Source organism: Antedon mediterranea, chromosome 10 (genome assembly GCF_964355755.1).
Source record: "Antedon mediterranea chromosome 10, ecAntMedi1.1, whole genome shotgun sequence".
NCBI lineage: Eukaryota > Metazoa > Echinodermata > Crinoidea > Comatulida > Antedonidae > Antedon > Antedon mediterranea.
In genome coordinates, this window is record NC_092679.1 from 17,264,555 (window position 1) to 17,283,731 (window position 19,177).

At 32.0% G+C, this 19,177-nt stretch overlaps 1 protein-coding gene across 4 annotated transcripts in view; it reads right to left on the reverse strand.

Moving 5' to 3' along the window:
• The window catches only part of LOC140061190 (synaptotagmin-14-like), a 43,397-nt gene that overhangs the window by 24,016 nt on the left and 204 nt on the right, over nt 1-19,177 (reverse strand). Inside the window, exons 1-4 of one of the 4 annotated variants that reach the window (XM_072107683.1) lie at nt 16,094-16,241; nt 8,800-8,967; nt 8,060-8,224; nt 7,356-7,412 (exon numbers count right to left, since the gene is read on the reverse strand). In XM_072107683.1, the coding sequence (XP_071963784.1) occupies nt 7,356-7,412; nt 8,060-8,224; nt 8,800-8,967; nt 16,094-16,118 (415 nt within the window). In that variant the 5' untranslated portion in view covers nt 16,119-16,241. Of the gene's footprint in view, nt 1-952; nt 1,658-7,355; nt 7,413-8,059; nt 8,225-8,799; nt 8,968-16,093; nt 16,242-19,177 lie in introns of those variants that run through there. The other 3 variants (XM_072107682.1, XM_072107684.1, XM_072107681.1) reach the window with 3 other exon arrangements.

The window sequence follows — 19,177 nt, forward strand, 5'->3', positions numbered from 1 at the left end:
CAGTACCGTATACAACATCTAAGAATCCAACCGAAGCAACAAAGTGATCACAAGAGATTGTACTGGTAGCTGCAACGATATTATGAACATCTGGAAGGATCATAAAATCTTTAAACTGTCCATTTAGAAATCAACTGCTAACAACGCTGGTATCAATTTACCTTTGGTATATTGCACCAAGATACAATAAAAAAGTTATTGATGCACTTTACTACTTTTACTTAGCATCAGTGAAAATGTATTACAGGATAGAAATATACCATTAAAACTGTCCTTCTAGAATACTGCAGAATGGATAAGTTTGGTGCCTCACAAGCACATAGAAAACCATACATACCCCACACAAAAATGTACACACAAATGCCAAAAAGTATACAGTATGGTCTTACTTGTGTATTTCAAAAGAGCTGTGATCATTCATATAATCTTATTCATTGTTCTTCTAAAAATAGTGTTAAATACAAGCCAACATGTATTCACTTTAAAACAAAAGGTATTGCTAGGCATAATTAATTGCTAAAATAAAAGCCACTACAGTATGTTAAATTATAAACTCTCTGAAAAGGATTGAATATACATATATTCTAAAGTCAGTCAGGGGATATTTGGTTTTGCAACATTATGGCAAGTTGAAACTGTAATGTGATATTCTACAGTAGTGTTTTCAACAGGAACAAAGGTCTATAGCAAATAGACATTTTATTTATAGGAATATGTGTGCAAATATATATTTTATTTATAGGAAAATGTGTGCAAATAATCTAAGTTTAATGACATACATACAGTAGTCGATAACATTAATCGCTTTATTCTAGATAGTAGGTATGATGTATACTATTGGTGAAATAAGGAAGATGTAATTTTGTTATGTTTTATTAATGTTATGGTTGATAAGTTGATTAATATTTTAGACCTAAAATAGATTTAAATAAATTTGTAGAGAATGTTTTACCTGCTCTTTCTGGTTCCACGTTTGGTTCAACGTTTTGTTCACCTTTGACATTTGTTGGGTAGAATTCCTCTGTACCTGCACTTTTAACTGACGAGGGCCTTCTAGAATGCTCATAGTCTCTCACGCTTGGAGATCTTGAACGTCGGATCTCTTCATCTGGAATGTCTTGTGCATCGTAAGGAAAGTCAGCTAATGACCCTTTCCGATAATCTAAATCCCCAGGTTGTGCAAACTCACTGGTTGCTCCCCTGATAACAAGCTCATCGTCAATAAGGTATTCTCCCTCATTATTTGGATCATTCTTTATTTCTACTAATCCATCTTGTTCATCATTGTTGTTATTATTCTCTCCATTTTCTTCTGGTTTTGGCTCTTTCTTTTCCAAACCAAAGAATGAGGTCACAGATGTGAAAGAATCTCCGACAGAGTCTCCTATTGAAGTGACCGTTGAAGAAACACTGTCGCCGATGGAACTAAACTTTCCACCAACCGTAGAAAAAAGATCGTCCAACGGCATAATGATGATCACAAAGTTAAAAACATTTAATAAAACACAACTGTCCTACTCAAAACAATAACCAAGACTATCATAGTTCCAACAGATAATGATGCGTCAGTATGCTTCCAACAAATCGGCAACAAAATTCCATATGAACAGAAATTTACATCGACAGAGGTGTGAAAAATCTATAAAGTTTAACTGAATCTGTTCCAAAAGGTAAATACAGGTTTGGTACTCTTCTCTAACAGATGTTCATTCCCAAGGAGACTACAGACTATAAGACCTGAAGCTTTGCTATCTACATGCATATAATACCTGCAATCAATTAACTAGAATATTAATATGACCATGGACCATGACGTAATCATGGATAAATAAATAGTTAGATAATGAACAAAAAAAACATTGGGAGTAGTACGAACACATAAAAAAAAGTTCAAATATATATACGGTACTTTCAAAGTTATTATTTTCATAATGTTTTTAGTTTGTTTTCAGAAAAATAAAAAATTTAAAAGGTGAATGATTAATGATACATAAAAAATGTCAAATTATTCAGATATGACGGATCAATGAATATACTGTACATGCAGTTATTTAAATTATCAGATCTTTTGAATGTCAAAAAATGCATATAAAATAATTTAAATTATCAGATTTTTGAATGTCATAAAATGCAATAAAATAATTTAAATTATCAGATCTTTTGAATGCCATAAAATTACATAAAAATTAGGTCAGGTAGTGTTATTCTATTTTACCTAACTTTAAAATGTATGAGTTAAACTATACTAAACAGAAAACTAATTTTCAAATACTCAAAAGTTCCTTCAATTGTTTTTCTTTAAATCATCCTTATAGTGATCATTCAATGTATCAGAAAACTCAAGGAAGGAAAACCCTGGAACGAGTTACCAGATGAAGTGTTAAACACCAAACTGTACTGGAACAAGTTACAAAATGAAGCGTTAAAACACCAAACAGTACTGGAACAAGTTACAAAATGAAGCGTTAAAACACCAAACAGTACTGGAACAAGTTACAAAATGAAGCGTTAAAACACCAAACAGTACTGGAACAAGTTACAAAATGAAGCGTTAAAACACCAAACAGTACTGGAACAAGTTACAAAATGAAGCGTTAAAACACCAAACAGTACTGGAACAAGTTACAAAATGAAGCGTTAAAACACCAAACAGTACTGGAACAAGTTGGAATAAGTTATGTTAAAGATGCAACTTCACCAGAATTGCTGCACACAAGTAACATTTACAATTGGAATCAAAAGCTTTTTCAGATTAATGTTTGTAGATCAGTTCCATTTTACGATATATCTTCATCCATGGGACACTTTTAGAAAATTATACTCCTAATAAGCGTACATGTTTCAATAAACATTCAAACACAGATAGAACTTTAACAAATTGTTGATGGTTCAGTACTTATTTCAAGTCTCAACTACAACTTCTTGAAATTACATATCACATGTAGATTAGAAACCGAGACAACGTGTATTCATGTTTGTTCTCTAAAGGCGTGCAGAGAACAAACAGCCAATCAATGATAAAGTATAAAACACAACAAAAGGATAAGGACAGAGAATCAATATTAGTTTGGAAAACAAACCGTTTATATAGTTCTTTACTGAACTTGAAAGCAAAACAAGTTGTAAGTTTACATAATGTTTGAATCATTGAAGGCGTGTTTATGTTGATTGTTGAGTCGTGTGACGTGATCTAAGTTGGATCGGCTGGTGCAAAGTATGCATAAAGAGTGGAGAACTTTAATTCAAAGAATATGGGAATTGGTCATGTTAAAATAGTCTATTTTGGATCTGTTGGGGGAGTGCACAATATTGGGAATACACGTTTAACATTCAATTGATCCTATGTTTCCTGTACTCTGACATAATTTTACTATAAAAAAAAAATTCAGGTAATTCAGGGGCATGACATAAACCCATGACGTTCACTAGCCTGGTGATCCTACCTATAGACCACCAATCTTTCTCTAATAGGTTCAAGCGATAGATTCAAGCCAGGAAAATTTAAAATAAATTTACTTATGTATTGAAACGAAAGAGGCCTCAAGAGGCCTAATGGTGGAAGTACCATATTTCATATTTAACGCAATTCACAATTGGCTTATAAAATCATTTATTGACTTGATTGATTTTCCCTCCCTCCCTAATATCCACTACATGTGCCTATTATTGTATACATTTTAAGTTTAACAATTACAAAGTGTCATAATCAATATTAATATTGATTTGCCATCTAGTATATCACAAATGATACAATGCCGTAAACACACCAAAACTTTATTATTATTATTATTGGCAGTACTATATGTCCCATTTATTTGTATCAACAGAATATATATACAGTATTTTTTTTCAAGAATATTTCTATAAGTTTAATCTAAATCATAATTAATGGAAAACGTATTTGATACAAAACGGATATGCAATGAGCCGAAGCACATTACCCTATAATACCGATACCGATATCTAATTAGCAAATAAAACAAAATTAAAAATAGAAATAAAATGTTAGCCCAATTTTTGTTTTATCGATACATTTTCAACTTGTAGAATTTAAGATTAATAAAATAATTGACAGTGTAGTTAAACAACAAGCTGTCGCTCAACTATTTTCAGCAAAATCCTGTAGGCAGGATGTTCACAGGAGATTATTTTCCGCAAAAGTGGCAAAAATTGTCACAAGCCATGCAAAAGCAAATGCTAAGCTATTTGAAAAGGGCATTTCAGGCAAAGAGGCAACTGGTTACGAGCTTCAGCGATATTTTCAACTATTTGTGCTCACGTTCAACCTAGTGACTGGTTCGTACAACGGCAATCAACATTGAATTTGTCACAACACAGAGAAACTCAATAAAACAAGTGATTAAAAGAGTTTAAATTTAAAAATTAAATTTACTTATTCAGGATAAGTTGGAAGCAAATTGTAACAAAAATTTAAAATAAAACCAAAATGTATTATATAATATCTAAAATTCTTGTGACAATATAATATATTAAGAAATAACTTTAATAACTATGTACATTCTTGGTTTTTAAATATTAAATCAAATAAAAACATACTACTCTAAAAATGAAATTATATTTCATAATAAATAAGTACCATAATATTTATGCATAGTCAAATAAAAAGAATTGCACTATAATTTACAACATAATATATTTTTTTATTACTCCTGTCATTCAAAAACTTACTTTTTTATATGATTAATATTTATCAATAGGACACAAATAATTTGTATAACACTACTTCCCTACTTAGCCTAAAGATGGAATGGTTGGAAATACACGATTTTAGTAATTGTATAACTCGGCACCTCTATTTATACGTCGTCTCAAGACCATTCTTTTTATCCAGTAGTTTGAGTATTGTTAGGCGATCTGTCATATAAACGCTTAATGATAGTAATAATAATATATAACAACAGATCTTTTTTAATAAACTATTCAGAATTTTTTTTTCTCAATAGGAGACTTTATAATTTGTTAAAACTGTATACACACTTTCTTCTTTATTGTTTTTTTCTCGATTTGGTTTTTTTTTCTCCAACAATAAAAGAGTTTCAATTAATCTGCAAAAAAAAAAAAAAAAACATTTATAACACTGTATATGATAACATTAATTTCTACTTGAGGTAATATAATAATATACAAGATACTGTATAACAGAGTAACTTTAAACATTTACTACAGATGTAATTAATTAATATAACTGTACATAATTGTAATATAACTGTACATAACTGTAATGTAACTGTACATAACTGTAATATAACTGTACATAACTGTAATATAACTGTACATAACTGTAATATAACTGTACATATTCAAATTACTTTATTTAAACATTTTGACTAATAATCTAATTGTATGCACTGCAAATATAATTACAGTAATAATGCTATACCTAACATTACATTAATATTATTTCCTCAATAAAGGATAACTATTGTAGTATTAATTTAATATGTAATTTAATATTATTAACTAAAATTATCAAAAAAACTCAACAATTAAAATATGCAATAAAGAATAAAAAAAATCCCCTTTCTAATGACCTTTTTTGAATATGTATAAAAATATTAATATATGTAAATATTATGCAGTTGGTGGTTATATTATGAGCCATAGCAAAGACCATTAAAATGCTAACATATGTTATAAAATAAATGCTATTTTACAAATTCTAAACAACCAATCGTAAAAAGGTGCAAAAGGAAAAAAAAAGAACCAAGCAAATGGATACTTACACAAATTGACATGCAAAAATGGTTGATAAGCATGATGATTGTGATGATGGATGAATGGTGCTCTACAAAATGCTACAAAAAAGTTGTAAAATCTTCATCCAAAAAAACGCATGCAATCCACGCGGTATCACAATGTGTGGAAAAAGATGCAAAAGAGAGTAAAATGTTTGTATCTTTAAACAATTAAATTTGTTTATAATCTTGATGTCTTTTAAAAGCTATTTAGAATTTGAAAAATATTTTATGAAATGATCCACTATATAAATTATAGCGGACAATACCATTGTACATTTCACAGTGTACAGTTTTGTTCAAATTCAAAAAATGAATTTGAGAAACTTTTATATAAAAATCATCTATTTGAAATAAAAAGAAGTATTTTGATTATTTAATATAAAGAAAAACTCACATGTAAATACATCTGTTATATAAAGAATATTTGAAAAAAAGAAGAATATTTTAAGTTGTATTAGAAATATAGTAAAATTAGTATGTGATATACTGTATAATAAAGTATCCATGCATTTATCAGAGTATATAAGGAAGGGTCTGTTCAGACTTAAGTTATTTACCCAGGTAAGTTGGTTTCATATGCACAGTAGGTATAGAAACCAACTTTACTCTGATACAAATAACTACAGTAGGCCTACAATAACCCTGAATTTACATAAAGTCAAATGTTGTGATAAATGGTTAATATTACATATAAATATTAGCATACAGCAATGCAAGAATATAGTATTAGTGCAAAAGATAAAGTCACATGACCATTAATACAATAAAAGCAAACATAAATATTAATATGAAGTTTTTATTTCGATAATATTATTTTAATGACTTGTTTTTGTATCACTGTATTTTCACTCTCTCTCAAATGATGAGCCTAGTACCCAGTGTATTTTGCATTGAATACTATGTCGGTGTCAAAAGTCTGAAGGGCTGAAACAGGTACACAGGGAGACTGTTTACATACTATAAACCTACATATCACATACAATTCATATACAGTAACAGTAGTACTAATAGTAGGCCTAATCCAAAAGACTTGTTTCATCTACAACTTGAGCCTCCAATAGGTCACTTGACGCTGCTGTATCCCAACAACTCAATTGTTGATGCTATCGATTTTCTTAGGCCTCTGTCATCCTTTGGAACGGTTTACTCATCTTTATCTGTCAGGCTACCTCAATCGCTTAGTTTAAGCCTGCTCTGAAAACTCACCCTTTTCTCTTATTTTTCAGATTTTTATTTATTTTGTTATGCGCAATGCTTTGCATTGTGCGCTATATAAGCCCATTTATTATTATTATGTTTTATTATCGTTTAATATACTATTAGTTTAAACAATTTTTTTAATACAGTACTATCCAATGCAACTCCTGATAATATTAATAGTATTTAAAATATTTTGTGCATTACCATACTGATTCAACTATAAGGTTACCCTGAGCCACATTCCCCTCCCCCTTACCCAAACTTGACCCCGATAATTGGTGTCGGAGAGGTCATGGAGCATGACCCTATAATTTAGTCAGTATGGTTGTAGTTGTTATCACTGCAAGCTTACTTCTTGATTAGTATCCTTTTAAAACTTAATTATTTTGATGTTACCTGCAATGTAAACTTTGGACTCTGTGGTTTTTTTAAGAAGGTTATAAAAACTTGATTCTGAAATGATTGCATTTTTATAATGGTATAAACAATGAACATAATGAATAGACAACACGAACCAGAGTGGTGCTGGTGCTGGTGCTGGGTGGTCTATACCTGCTGTTTAACTGGATAAACCAACATATGCCGTTTCCTCACAAAAGGGAGAACATAACTTTCCTAAAGCGTGGTTCCCACTAGCGACGCACCACAAGGACGTAACGCAACGCAAGTGAATTGACCAATCACAAGCGATGGCTTATTCGCTTGTGATTGCTAACTGTCTATAACGCTTGTCATTGGTTAAAACGCTTGCGTTGCGTTTATGTCCTTGCGTTACGTTCTAGTGGGAACCAAGCTTTAACAACTTTGAACGCCTGTTTAACACAGTGGTATAGCCCATGAGCCATGGTGGCAAACTTTACCATTTGAATGTGAATAAATTATTAATGAGGAAAACTTTCCAAAAAGAAAATGATATTGGACAAATTTTGATACAGTATGAAGAATTACATGATCCATATGTAATGTAAATAAATATAACACGCCAGCTTAATGAAAAACAGTGAGTCAATGTTTGTACTTGTATCCCAATAAAATCCACAAAAATGGGAATGTCTTATTGAACAATAAGAATATCCGTATGATATGGACCTAAGACTTACTTTCAGAGGGCACTCTTGATGCAGCTGCTACAGACTTCTTCTTATAACCACTTATGCTAGGCTGACGAGAAAGGCGACCGAAGCTGAGAGACTGCTGGTACTTCAGTAACATCTCATCATCACTGTCTGATGACGATTCATCTTCATCATAGCCATAGCTTCCTTCTAAAGAATAAAATGATTAAACAATTTAGCTTTGACTGAATCAGTTTGTTTATTAAGTGTAGGTTTCAGTTCTTTGATCCAAAGCATTTCCTTAATTAAACAATCAAATTTGAAACTTTTAATCATTTCAGGATATTGTCTATAAATCCAAATTTGATTTGACTTAATAAACAAACAGAATAAAATGATTAAAGAATGAAATGAAGAATAAAATGATTGAAGAATTAAATGATTAAAGGACTAAATGATTGAAAAATATGAAATGAAGAATAAAATGACATGATACACTGTAAATGTCCGGGGTTCAAATCTTGATAATCTTTACAGTGCCAAAAAACACTGCTACTGATATTTATTCTACTTCAGTTATTGCTGCAGTAATAAACGTAATACAGCAATAATAATGTTAGTTTACTGCAATAACTGCAGTAGTATAATTTTCACGAAATCCCAAGCTTTTTAATGAGAATTATATTCGATTTATGTGTTTAGTATTTTATTCTACAAACAAGTGGAGTAAACTTGATGTGAGATATGTGCTAAAATTCAAAATAAAGTTACTATAATTATCATACCCAAGCCTTGTTTTTGTTTTTTCTCTTTCTCCTTTTTCCCTTCCTCCATGCATGGACATCCTCCGCAATTGGCAAAACATAGTGACTTACTTAGGTACAAGAAGAACAAGATGACCATGAATAGAAGGACGACCACTACAGTGAGGAACACGATAGCCTGGTCAGGAACTGAAAATAAATTATTATTATTATTATTTTAATAAAAATAGGAATTTTCTTTATTGAGGTTTTATTTATGCACTGCAGTAATCTGAAAGGCTATTTGGGTCATTCCATGTCAGATCACCCAATGGTAAACACCCTACTGACTCGGATTTTAATGAAAATTGGTACAGGTGGTTATTAGCCTAAAAAAAGCTTAAATATAAAATTTTACGTAATTCAGAAAAACAGATTAAAAGTTACGGGCTGGACAAATTGTGGAAAAAACGCAAAAAACCGTAAAAATGGGTGCGGCCGCCAATTTTCAAAAGGCCATAAAACAAGAACTACAAGTCCAATTAAAAAAAAATAAACAGTATGGGAAAGGAAATGCCCCAAATATTCCAAATTTGTTATCAGAATTGTAGTAGAATGTCTTAAAATATATTTGACCTTTTGATATATAAAATGACCCCCGGTTTGACCTTGTGGAACGTATATTTTTTTAATGTCATTACTTTTTTTTTAAACTATAAAGTGGTATTTATAACATATGTAAAATGCTAAGATGTCTTTTACCTCATTTAGAAGATATAGTTATATCATGTTGTCTGGGTTTGTGTTTTGTATCAATCTATGTGTTAATTGATATACCAGGAGGATATTGATGAAGTAGAATACTGTACAACAAGCAATGGGTAACAACAGACCGCACAACATTAATAATGGTGAAAAAGTATTGAAGAATGCGGTGATGAGCTACTGTAGCTGACCAAATGAAGCTAACAAGGCACCAGTTACTGTTGCTGAAGCTCAGGGGTCATTTATCCTTTGCAGGAGATGATTTTGCTGAAAATTACGCTTTTGTCATCCAAGATGAAATAAAAAGCTTTCACTGGAAAAACAAACAGGCAACACTGCATCCATTTGTAGCATACAGATGTGAGATGGATGGAAATTTATCTAATTGCAATACACTCAACAACAGTGTGGACTTTCCAAAAAGTTGTTTTAAATCATTTGAAGGGTAAATTTTACGAAATAAAGAAGGTTCACTACTTTACCGATGGATGCGCAGGTCAATATAAAAATAAGTCCAATTTTATCAATCTATGCAATCACAAACATGATTTTGATTTAAATGCCGAGTGGAACTTTTTCGCCACATCACATGGGAAAAGTGAATGCGATGGAATTGGGGGGACATTACAACGACTGGTAACCAAAAAGAGTCTAAAACGTCCATATCATAATCAACTACTAACATCAATAGACATGTTTAATTTCTGTGTTGAAAACATTCCTGGTATCATTTTTTTTCATTTATGGGAAATGACTGTTTTACCTTTCTATTTACTTATATTGTTCTATGTAAAAGGGTCCTACAAAAAAACAAAGCTACAGCTTTTTTATGCAGGATCCCTGTTATCAGTTGTATTGCAATTATGTTGTAATTGATGACTAAATAAATGTGGAATAAATTGAAATTTCATCCGAAGAAATTAAAGAATCTGTAGCCCGACTGAAATCTCGATTTTCTGAAGCCAAAACCATCAAAGGCACCCTTCAACTGCACAGATTTGTACCGCAACAAGATGGTTCTCTTATGGTATACAAGTGCACAAAAAGATGAACCAAGGAAAGTAAACGTAACAAGCTGCCCATCAACATCTACTACATTTGCACGAGAAGTTCCACAATATGCAATTTCTCAAAATCATTTTGTGGCGTGTTTGTATGATGGTGTGTGGTGGATTGGGATGGTGCTGGATGTCATTTCAGCTGAATTTGGTGACTAAACAGTACTTTAAATCATTTATGCATCATCCTGGTCCTTCAAAAAATGTCCATTGGCCAGATAAAGCTGATGGATTGAAGAATCAAGTGACCTATGTCTTATTGATGCACCATCACTAACATCATCATCAAGTAGGAATTTACAGTATATCAAAACAAGAAGAAGATGCAATATTGACTACTTTCAACAGGAATGATATCTTTCAATAAAACATTTATAGAGGCAATGTAAAATATAACTGATTAAACATGTTAAACGCTGTTTTTCACATAGAATTTGTTTGATGTGCAATTTTGAAAGCCTATAAAATAGAACTGGTACAAAAGACATCTTAGCTTTATCTAACATTTTACAGGCAAGAAGTGTGAAAATATAAAAATTAATATTTAAACATTATAATTTTTGTTCCACAAGGTCATGGCAAAGGTCAAATTATAGGTCAATAGAACATTTTAAGGGAAATTTATAAGAGTTAATTCTGATTGCAGATTTGGAATCCTCCTTAAATGGCCATTAATTTGTTACTTGTTTCATTAAAATCGGACTAGTAGTTTTGAAAATATTCACGTTTTAAAATCGACAGTCTCGCGATATTTTGCTCTTTTTAACGATTTTCGGCCATTTTAAATTGCCCGTAACTTTTTAACGGTTTGTCAGATTTGAATAAAATTTGAAATTTTGGAATTTTTCATAGTGATTACCATATATTTCAAATTTGATCAAAATCTGAGATGGTGAGGTGTAAATTTTGGTTTTTTTTGGGTGATTTGACATGGAATGACCCATTTATAAGAATTTACCCTTTGATTGTAACATGTAGGTGGGAGAGGGAGGGAGAGAGATGGGGAAGGGAGGGAGAGAGGTGGGGGAAAGGAGAGAGGTGAGGAAGGGAGGGAGGGAGGGAGAGAGAGGTGGGGAAGGGAGGGAGAGAGGTAGGGAATGAAGAAAGAAAGGAGAAGAGGGAAAGAGGAGAAGGAAGAGAGGAGGAGGAGGAAGAGAGCAAGAGGAGGGAGAGGAGGAGGAGGAAGAGAGGTGGGGAAAGGGAGGAAGAGAGGTGGGAAAGGGAAGGAGAGAGGTGGGGAATTGAGGAAGAAAGGAGAGGAGGGAAAGAGGAGGAGAAGGAAGAGAGGAGGAGGAGGAGGAGGAGGAGGAAGAGAGGATGAGGAGGAAGGAAGGAGGGGAGGGTGAGATGAGGGATAAAAGTGGGGAGGTAGTAATAACCTCATTGACATGAATTTGATAATTAAAATTAGATTTACTGTAATTCCCCTACAATGACTGGTTATAAATTCTACTACAGTACATGTTTTTAGGGTACAGTATAACATGCATTATGAAATGGGGAAGAACTTCTCTGATTGGTAGGCCTTCTCTATCAGAAAATATATAACATACCGATATAATTTGAAAGGGGAAAAGGGATTTGATATTATAGAAAATAAAATGGACCAAATAGGTAAAGACATTGAACAACAAAACAGTCCTAACTACATACCACCAACATTAACTAGGTACAGGCTAGCTTACATTATAAAAGAAATATTGAATATCATTATCAAATGACTAAGTTGTACATTACAGCACATTAATAATAGACGTGTTCTATAGTATTAGGAAATGACTGAACTAAACAATCTTAAATTTGGTCAAACAACAATCACAACATTTATTTATTTAGTTCACTTAAAATGATGCAGAATCTCTGTAGAACAAGAACAAAAAACACCCAATAAAAAAATTACACTGGATAACAACACTGAAAATTACTGTACATGTACAGTAGTAAAATATCAAGAAAATCCATTCTAAAATACTTACGTGAAAAATCTATATTTTTGAATGCGGAGAGGAAAAAACAAATTTTTATATTCTTTCTTTCAGTACAATTCAGGAGTACACGTTTGAATATTAGACAAATTGAAAAAGGGCTGATCTGTTACTAAATTTAAGCAGAGCAGAAATTGAATATTTTTATACTGTACTGTCATAATTACTAATACAGTATACTTTATTCATCATTCAACACTGCAAAAAGCCTGGCAATTTTACTAATGTTGATAATTACTTTGATTTAACATCTGATGTACAAAGTGTAGCATTAAATAGTTTTTTTACAATCAAACAGATGGCAAAAATAAATTGGTTTCAGTATTGTATGCATGTTTATTTCTAAAATTTAAAGTAAAAATAAGGCCTTTTTTAAAAATAAAATTGTAGGTGTGCTACAAATTGCACTCCTCAATACATTCAGGGATGCTGTAGGTGTGCAGTTTGTATTTTGGTGTGTAGAAGTTTACCAAATTTAAGTTTGTTGAAAATCGCACTCCTCAAGGGCAGTTTAGGAGTGTGTTAGGTGAGTGATTGCACTCGCTCACCTTAAAAGAAAAGGCCTGATAAATAATTAAATTTACTATTTACTATTAATTTATGGATTTGTTATGAATGGTGATACAGTAGTAAAGTAGTTTTAGACTTAAATTATAACCAACAATCTTGAACTAAAGTAACCAAGCAAATACTTTATACTAAAAAATATCCAAAAAAATAATTTGTTTGATACAAAAACAGTGAAAACATCCTACCTTTTCGATACATTTGACTAGCATATGTTTGCTGTAGTGTAATCTTACTAACGATACACAGGACATTTTTATTATTAGACACCAGTGATGCATATTATCTAGATGGACTTATACTTTTACTCTCATTACTGGCCCATCATATTATAAGTAGTAGTAATAAATATGCAATTATTGCTACGGATACTTGTACTATGCTTGTACACAGTTTAAAGGGGGATTCTGGGTTTAAAATTGCTTTTAAATATCGTTTATTTATTAAATAAAAAATATTATAACAATATAGACATGTCAGAATGAAGAAGTAATAACGAGAAATTAAAAAAATTAAATTTCATATACATTTTAGGGTAAATTCATGGAAAGTCTGTTTTTCAGCAGCTTAGGGAAGCTCATTAATATTCATGAGATATTCACAAAATCACGTCACCAGTGGATTCCAAACTCGCGACGTCATGTACGTTGTGTTTGTCAACTAATTTACATCTCTCTCCCCTGTCAAACGACGACCACCCGATCATTGTGAAATACATTTTTTGTAGATTTTCTAAGCTAGGCCTAAAGTGTAATAATAACAGTAGTAGCATATATTTATTTGACATTTAATGAAATACAAAATTTAGTACAGATACGGAGTCATAAATTATACTATTTTTATACCTCTATAGTACAGATCGTATTATCGGCTTCACGTACAATACTACTCTAGGCCTAGCCTAATAATAATATGGGCGAGAGCCATTCTGACTAGGGATTCCATGCCACGATGGCTAGGTTAAAACAATGGGGCCCATGGGCCTAGCTAGCCTACTACTAAACGATTGGCCCATAAATAACAAAACCCATCCTATCAACCAAACTCCTAAACAATCTAAACCTAAAACGTTCTACAAAATCGGCTGTAAATATTGAAGCAAAACAAGGTCCGATCGCCGTCCACACGACGTATGGTGTCCCGATCGTCTAAGTAGGCCTAAAATAAAATAGGCTTAGTTTACTCTCCAAAAAAGCGGATACTCATGCATCAAGCAAGTAGACCAGGTAGTAGGAAGGAGACCTAGCCGATCCGGCCCAGTTAAAAATTGAGCTAGCTAGTGTAGTAGACCCTATGCGAATTGATACTACCAGGCCTTTTACTATAGGCTGCACTACACAAATATTCCAACTCTCTCATTCGAGCTATATTATCTATACCATTCCGGTAGGTCAAGTCGACCTTCAATCAAATACTGTACATCGTTCATGTTGTGATTATAGACGGGGTATACTCGACCCGACCAGTTTGGTATTGTATACTGTATCTGCTTATCACGTGACGATGCCAGGCATGGGCAGCAGAGAGAGCACGTGTATCGTCGTCTCCTCGATCCTCAGCAGGAATGTACAGTATACGTTACGCTTCATTGATTTTGATTTTTCCCTAAGTCGGTGCGAAAATCGGCAAACGTAAAGTGCAAACATATCTAATTTTTCACTGTTTTGATGAATTTTCATAAAAAATTGACTTTATAAATGGGAAGACCGACTAAAATTACATCAGATAAGTATAATTTTCCAAAAGTAATTGATATGGTTTATGATAACGAGTCGTCGGAAGATGGACCATTTCACGAATTTCCTATTTTGTAACCACAGTGTGATTTTGCCGTAGCTGCACTTGTAATCTGGCCTGATTTCACAGCCTTCGTTCTGCTTCACTGGGCGCTTATATAAATTGAAACTTTTACCGTTCAAGAGACAAACAAATATATTTTACATTTTTTACTATTCATTTTAAACCCGGAACCCCCCTTTAAACAAAAGAAATTTATAGGCTGTAAAGTTAAAATTTAATTGTAAAATCAAATGTTTAGCTGTGTTTATTCATTGAAATTAACTAAAAAAATGTATTTTGTGAATGAAGTTCCAATCATACAGCTACAAGAAATTTCTCTAATGGTTTACAAAAACTCAGAAGAATCTGGGAAACTGCCCTTTTCTGTCTATGGTATTCTAATAATACTAGAACGTAACGCAAGGACGTAAACGCAACGCAAGCATTTTAACCAATGACAAGCGAAGTTATAGTTAGAAATCACAAGCGAATAAGCCATCGCTTGTGATTGGTCAATTCACTTGCATCGCTATTGTACAACACTGGGGTTGAAAGTAATTTCAATTATTATTAAATATTACATTCAAAAATTCAGAGTCTAGATTTGTTTTGAAAATTAATCGAAAAAGTGCCCTGATCTTTACGAAAATATAATTGTCACAGTATAAAAAAAAATTATAGAAAATTTGAAAGAACTAGAAAAAAAATCGTAAAGCATTTAGTTTTCTGAAAAGTATAATTAATATTCTATTTTTCAGCAACTAAAGAAACAAAATAAATGTATAAAAAAACAGGTCAAAAAATACTTTTTATCACTATATGCTGATTAACAACACCTTTGTTTATTTAAGTTCTATATACTTGTTCTTATGTAAAAGGGTCCTACAAAAAAACGAAGCTACAGCTTTTTTATGCAGGATCCCTGTTTTCAGTTGTACTGTAATTATGATGTACTGTAATTGATGACTAAATAAATGTGGAATAAATAAATAAATGCTGAAGGCGCTGAAGGCACTGTAGGCCTATAACTCCCTGCCTATACTATCAATGACCACAAAGGAACCAATTTAGTGCATGTTATCCTAGCAGAGGTACGGTTGCACTACCATATGGTTGGCACTCCTTCACATAATCCTATTTAATATTTAAAAACTAATATTAAATAATATCTATAGTACTCACAATCACTATTTTCTATGGTTACCATAATTCCTCAAAGGTGAAGAAAAATCCCTATGAAGGTATTTCATATGAGTACCATGTAATAATATTGAATACCACCATTAGTTTTTGGTGGTTCAATAAACATAAAACTGTGTTATTATTTTGTTCATTCTTTTGAATTCAACAAGTGGAAGGCAAACATAGGAATCTTCCATTTTATAATAGGTGTTCATAAAGAAATTTTAAATGGGATAAAGCAGTAATACTGTAGAAAGTAGTTTTTCTGTATTTCAAAAGTCTTGTTCATCGCCCTGTTTTTATGTTCCATGCAATGCCCAGTGTAAGCAAGCTGAATGCGACCTAGGATTCTATGTACAGTTGAATGTACAATGCAAGCATAGATAAGACTAAGAGGCGAGTATGGTTTAATATATGTGAGTAAAAAATGTAGACAAAATGGGCAGATGGATGGTGAGTTGGTTATTGGCACTTGAGAGGTTGAGTGATGGCTGGCATGTGGATAGATGGGCATCTTTTATCTATTTATTTTTATTTTAACCATATTTAATGAGGGTGATCCATCCAGCATTTGCTGATCATTTGGGACCCTCATTGTGTATAAATGATAGATACAATAGTACCGTAAATCTTCTAATTGTAACCCTGGGTTATTATTCTTTGATTGTTTTTTAGGGCGGGTTACTATTAGAAGTAGTGGGTTACTATTAGAGTGTGGGTTACTATTAGAAGGGGGGTTACTATTAGAGTGTGGGTTACTATTAGAGTGTGGGTTACTATTGGAGTGTGGGTTACTATTGGAGTGTGGGTTACTATTGGAGTGTGGGTTACTATTGGAGTGTGGGTTACTATTAGAGTGTGGGTTACTATTAGAGTGTGGGTTACTATTAGAGTGTGGGTTACTATTAGAGTGTGGGTTACTATTGGAGTGTGGGTTACTATTGGAGTGTGGGTTACTATTGGAGTGTGGGTTACTATTGGAGTGTGGGTTACTATTAGAGTGTGGGTTACTATTAGAGTGTGGGTTACTATTAGAGTGTGGGTTACTATTAGAGTGTGGGTTACTATTAGAAGATTTACGGTAGTTGTGGAAAAATGAACCATAATGGGATGATGGCGGCAATATTTGTTACTGTCCTCAATATAAAATGGATGGGAGAAAATGAATTGAAGATGGAAAAGAATGAATAGGTATGATGGGTACTGTACAGTACAGTAAAGAGAAGATACTGTACTGTAGTGTAATAATTTTCTAGACTAGATTTAAATAAAAATTGATAATTTATTGTATTTGGATTAATTAATTAATATTATTGGGTTCTTACAGTATACTGTACTGTAGATACACAGGAGGTATAACTGATTTTGTATTGTGAAATATGTATTTGTGGAAATCTATTATTATCAAACGATTTATTTTTTCAACAAAACAGTTGATACTATTTTTATAGAGTACCTCAAACAGCATAATAAATTATGTGAAGAAAGTCCTACTGTAGGACTTGTTTCCTGTCAAGTGGATTTTTTTTTTCTGGGAAAAGAAAAAATTGTTGGGGGATTTCACCAATCATTTTACCAGACAGGTTTTTTTGTAATTGGCCCCGATCGTCTGTTCACCCCTACAATCCAAATAAAAAGGCACAATATCAGAATTTTATGTTACAGTATATCAAATTACAGTTTTACCTGTCTGTTGTTGGATGTAATTTTAAGTTTTTTTTAAATTATAAATAATACGCTGCTGAAAAAAATATATAAACAAAATTATTAATATTATATTATTAAAATTATGAACAAAAATCATAAATATTAAAATTCAAAATGTTTTAGCTAGCTAGGCCAAATACAGATCACTCCGGCCGCGCTTCACTCCGGCCGCGATTCATTCCGGCCGCAGCTATGGAGCGCCCAATGAGTCTTTTACAACCGAGACAAGTTTTTTTGTAGAGAATCAAAATAAATATTTGTAATCATACAGTATATTTTTTCTCTTTCAGGATCACAACAACATCGCAAGTGTTTTAAATTAGGTCTAATGCTAAAACAAAATAATTTATGTGTTGTATCCAATTAAATGTAATAGGCTAGTATATTAATTGTAATGTGATTAATTAATGTAATTTATTGCAATGTACCCTATATGTCATATTATTGTTATCATATATAAATTAAAATATAAAATCATTGTAAATTGGACTGTACAAAAATAATATATTAATTCTTGATACAATTCCAGGTAACATTAATTACACGGATATTTGATTATTTGAAATAAATAAATTAATATTTTACATATTGTTATTAACTATAACAAACATCAATAATAATTGATTATTTGAAATAAATAAATTAATATTTTACATATTGTTATTAACTATAATTAGTAAGTATGGGTACTGGCAAGATAAAGTGTTATAAAAATAAGGGTTTTAACAAATTTTTAATGTTAATAAATGTAAAGCTATAAAAATAAATGTACATAGAAAGAAATTAAATAGTGTTAACTGTTATTCAAGCATTAATTAGACGGGTATTTGATTATTATTTTTTTATTGAATTTAATTAAGTTAAGTTTAGTTTGAAAGAAAAAGCAGTTCCAACTTCTTTGAATGTTATTGTTAATGAAAAAAGTAAAATTGTTGCTAATAAATATTCAACTAGTTCCATTTAAATTCACCAAGAATTTGTTATAACACTGAACAGTATAGAAAACGTATATATGGGCGCTCCATACTAACGGCCCCTTTGCACAGGAAGTCGAATTGAATAGCGGCCGGAGTGCATATATATAGGTAACTTTATTCCAAAAAATGTAACAAAACCACGCACTGCCAGAGTGCATACCATCGCGCTAAACTGATACGGCGGCCGGAGTGAAGCGCGGCCGGAGTGATTGGCTACCGCTAGGCCTAGGCTAGGCTACCTGTTAAAATATCACTTTTCTTAAGTAGGCCTTTTCACAGTCTCTATTTATTCTACATTAATTTTAAAATCTTTTGCAATACTGCTAGGCCTTGTAGGTCCTACTGGGTGGGTGGTACCCAATCGTATTACCATGGAGTAAAGGGTATTACACTACACTCA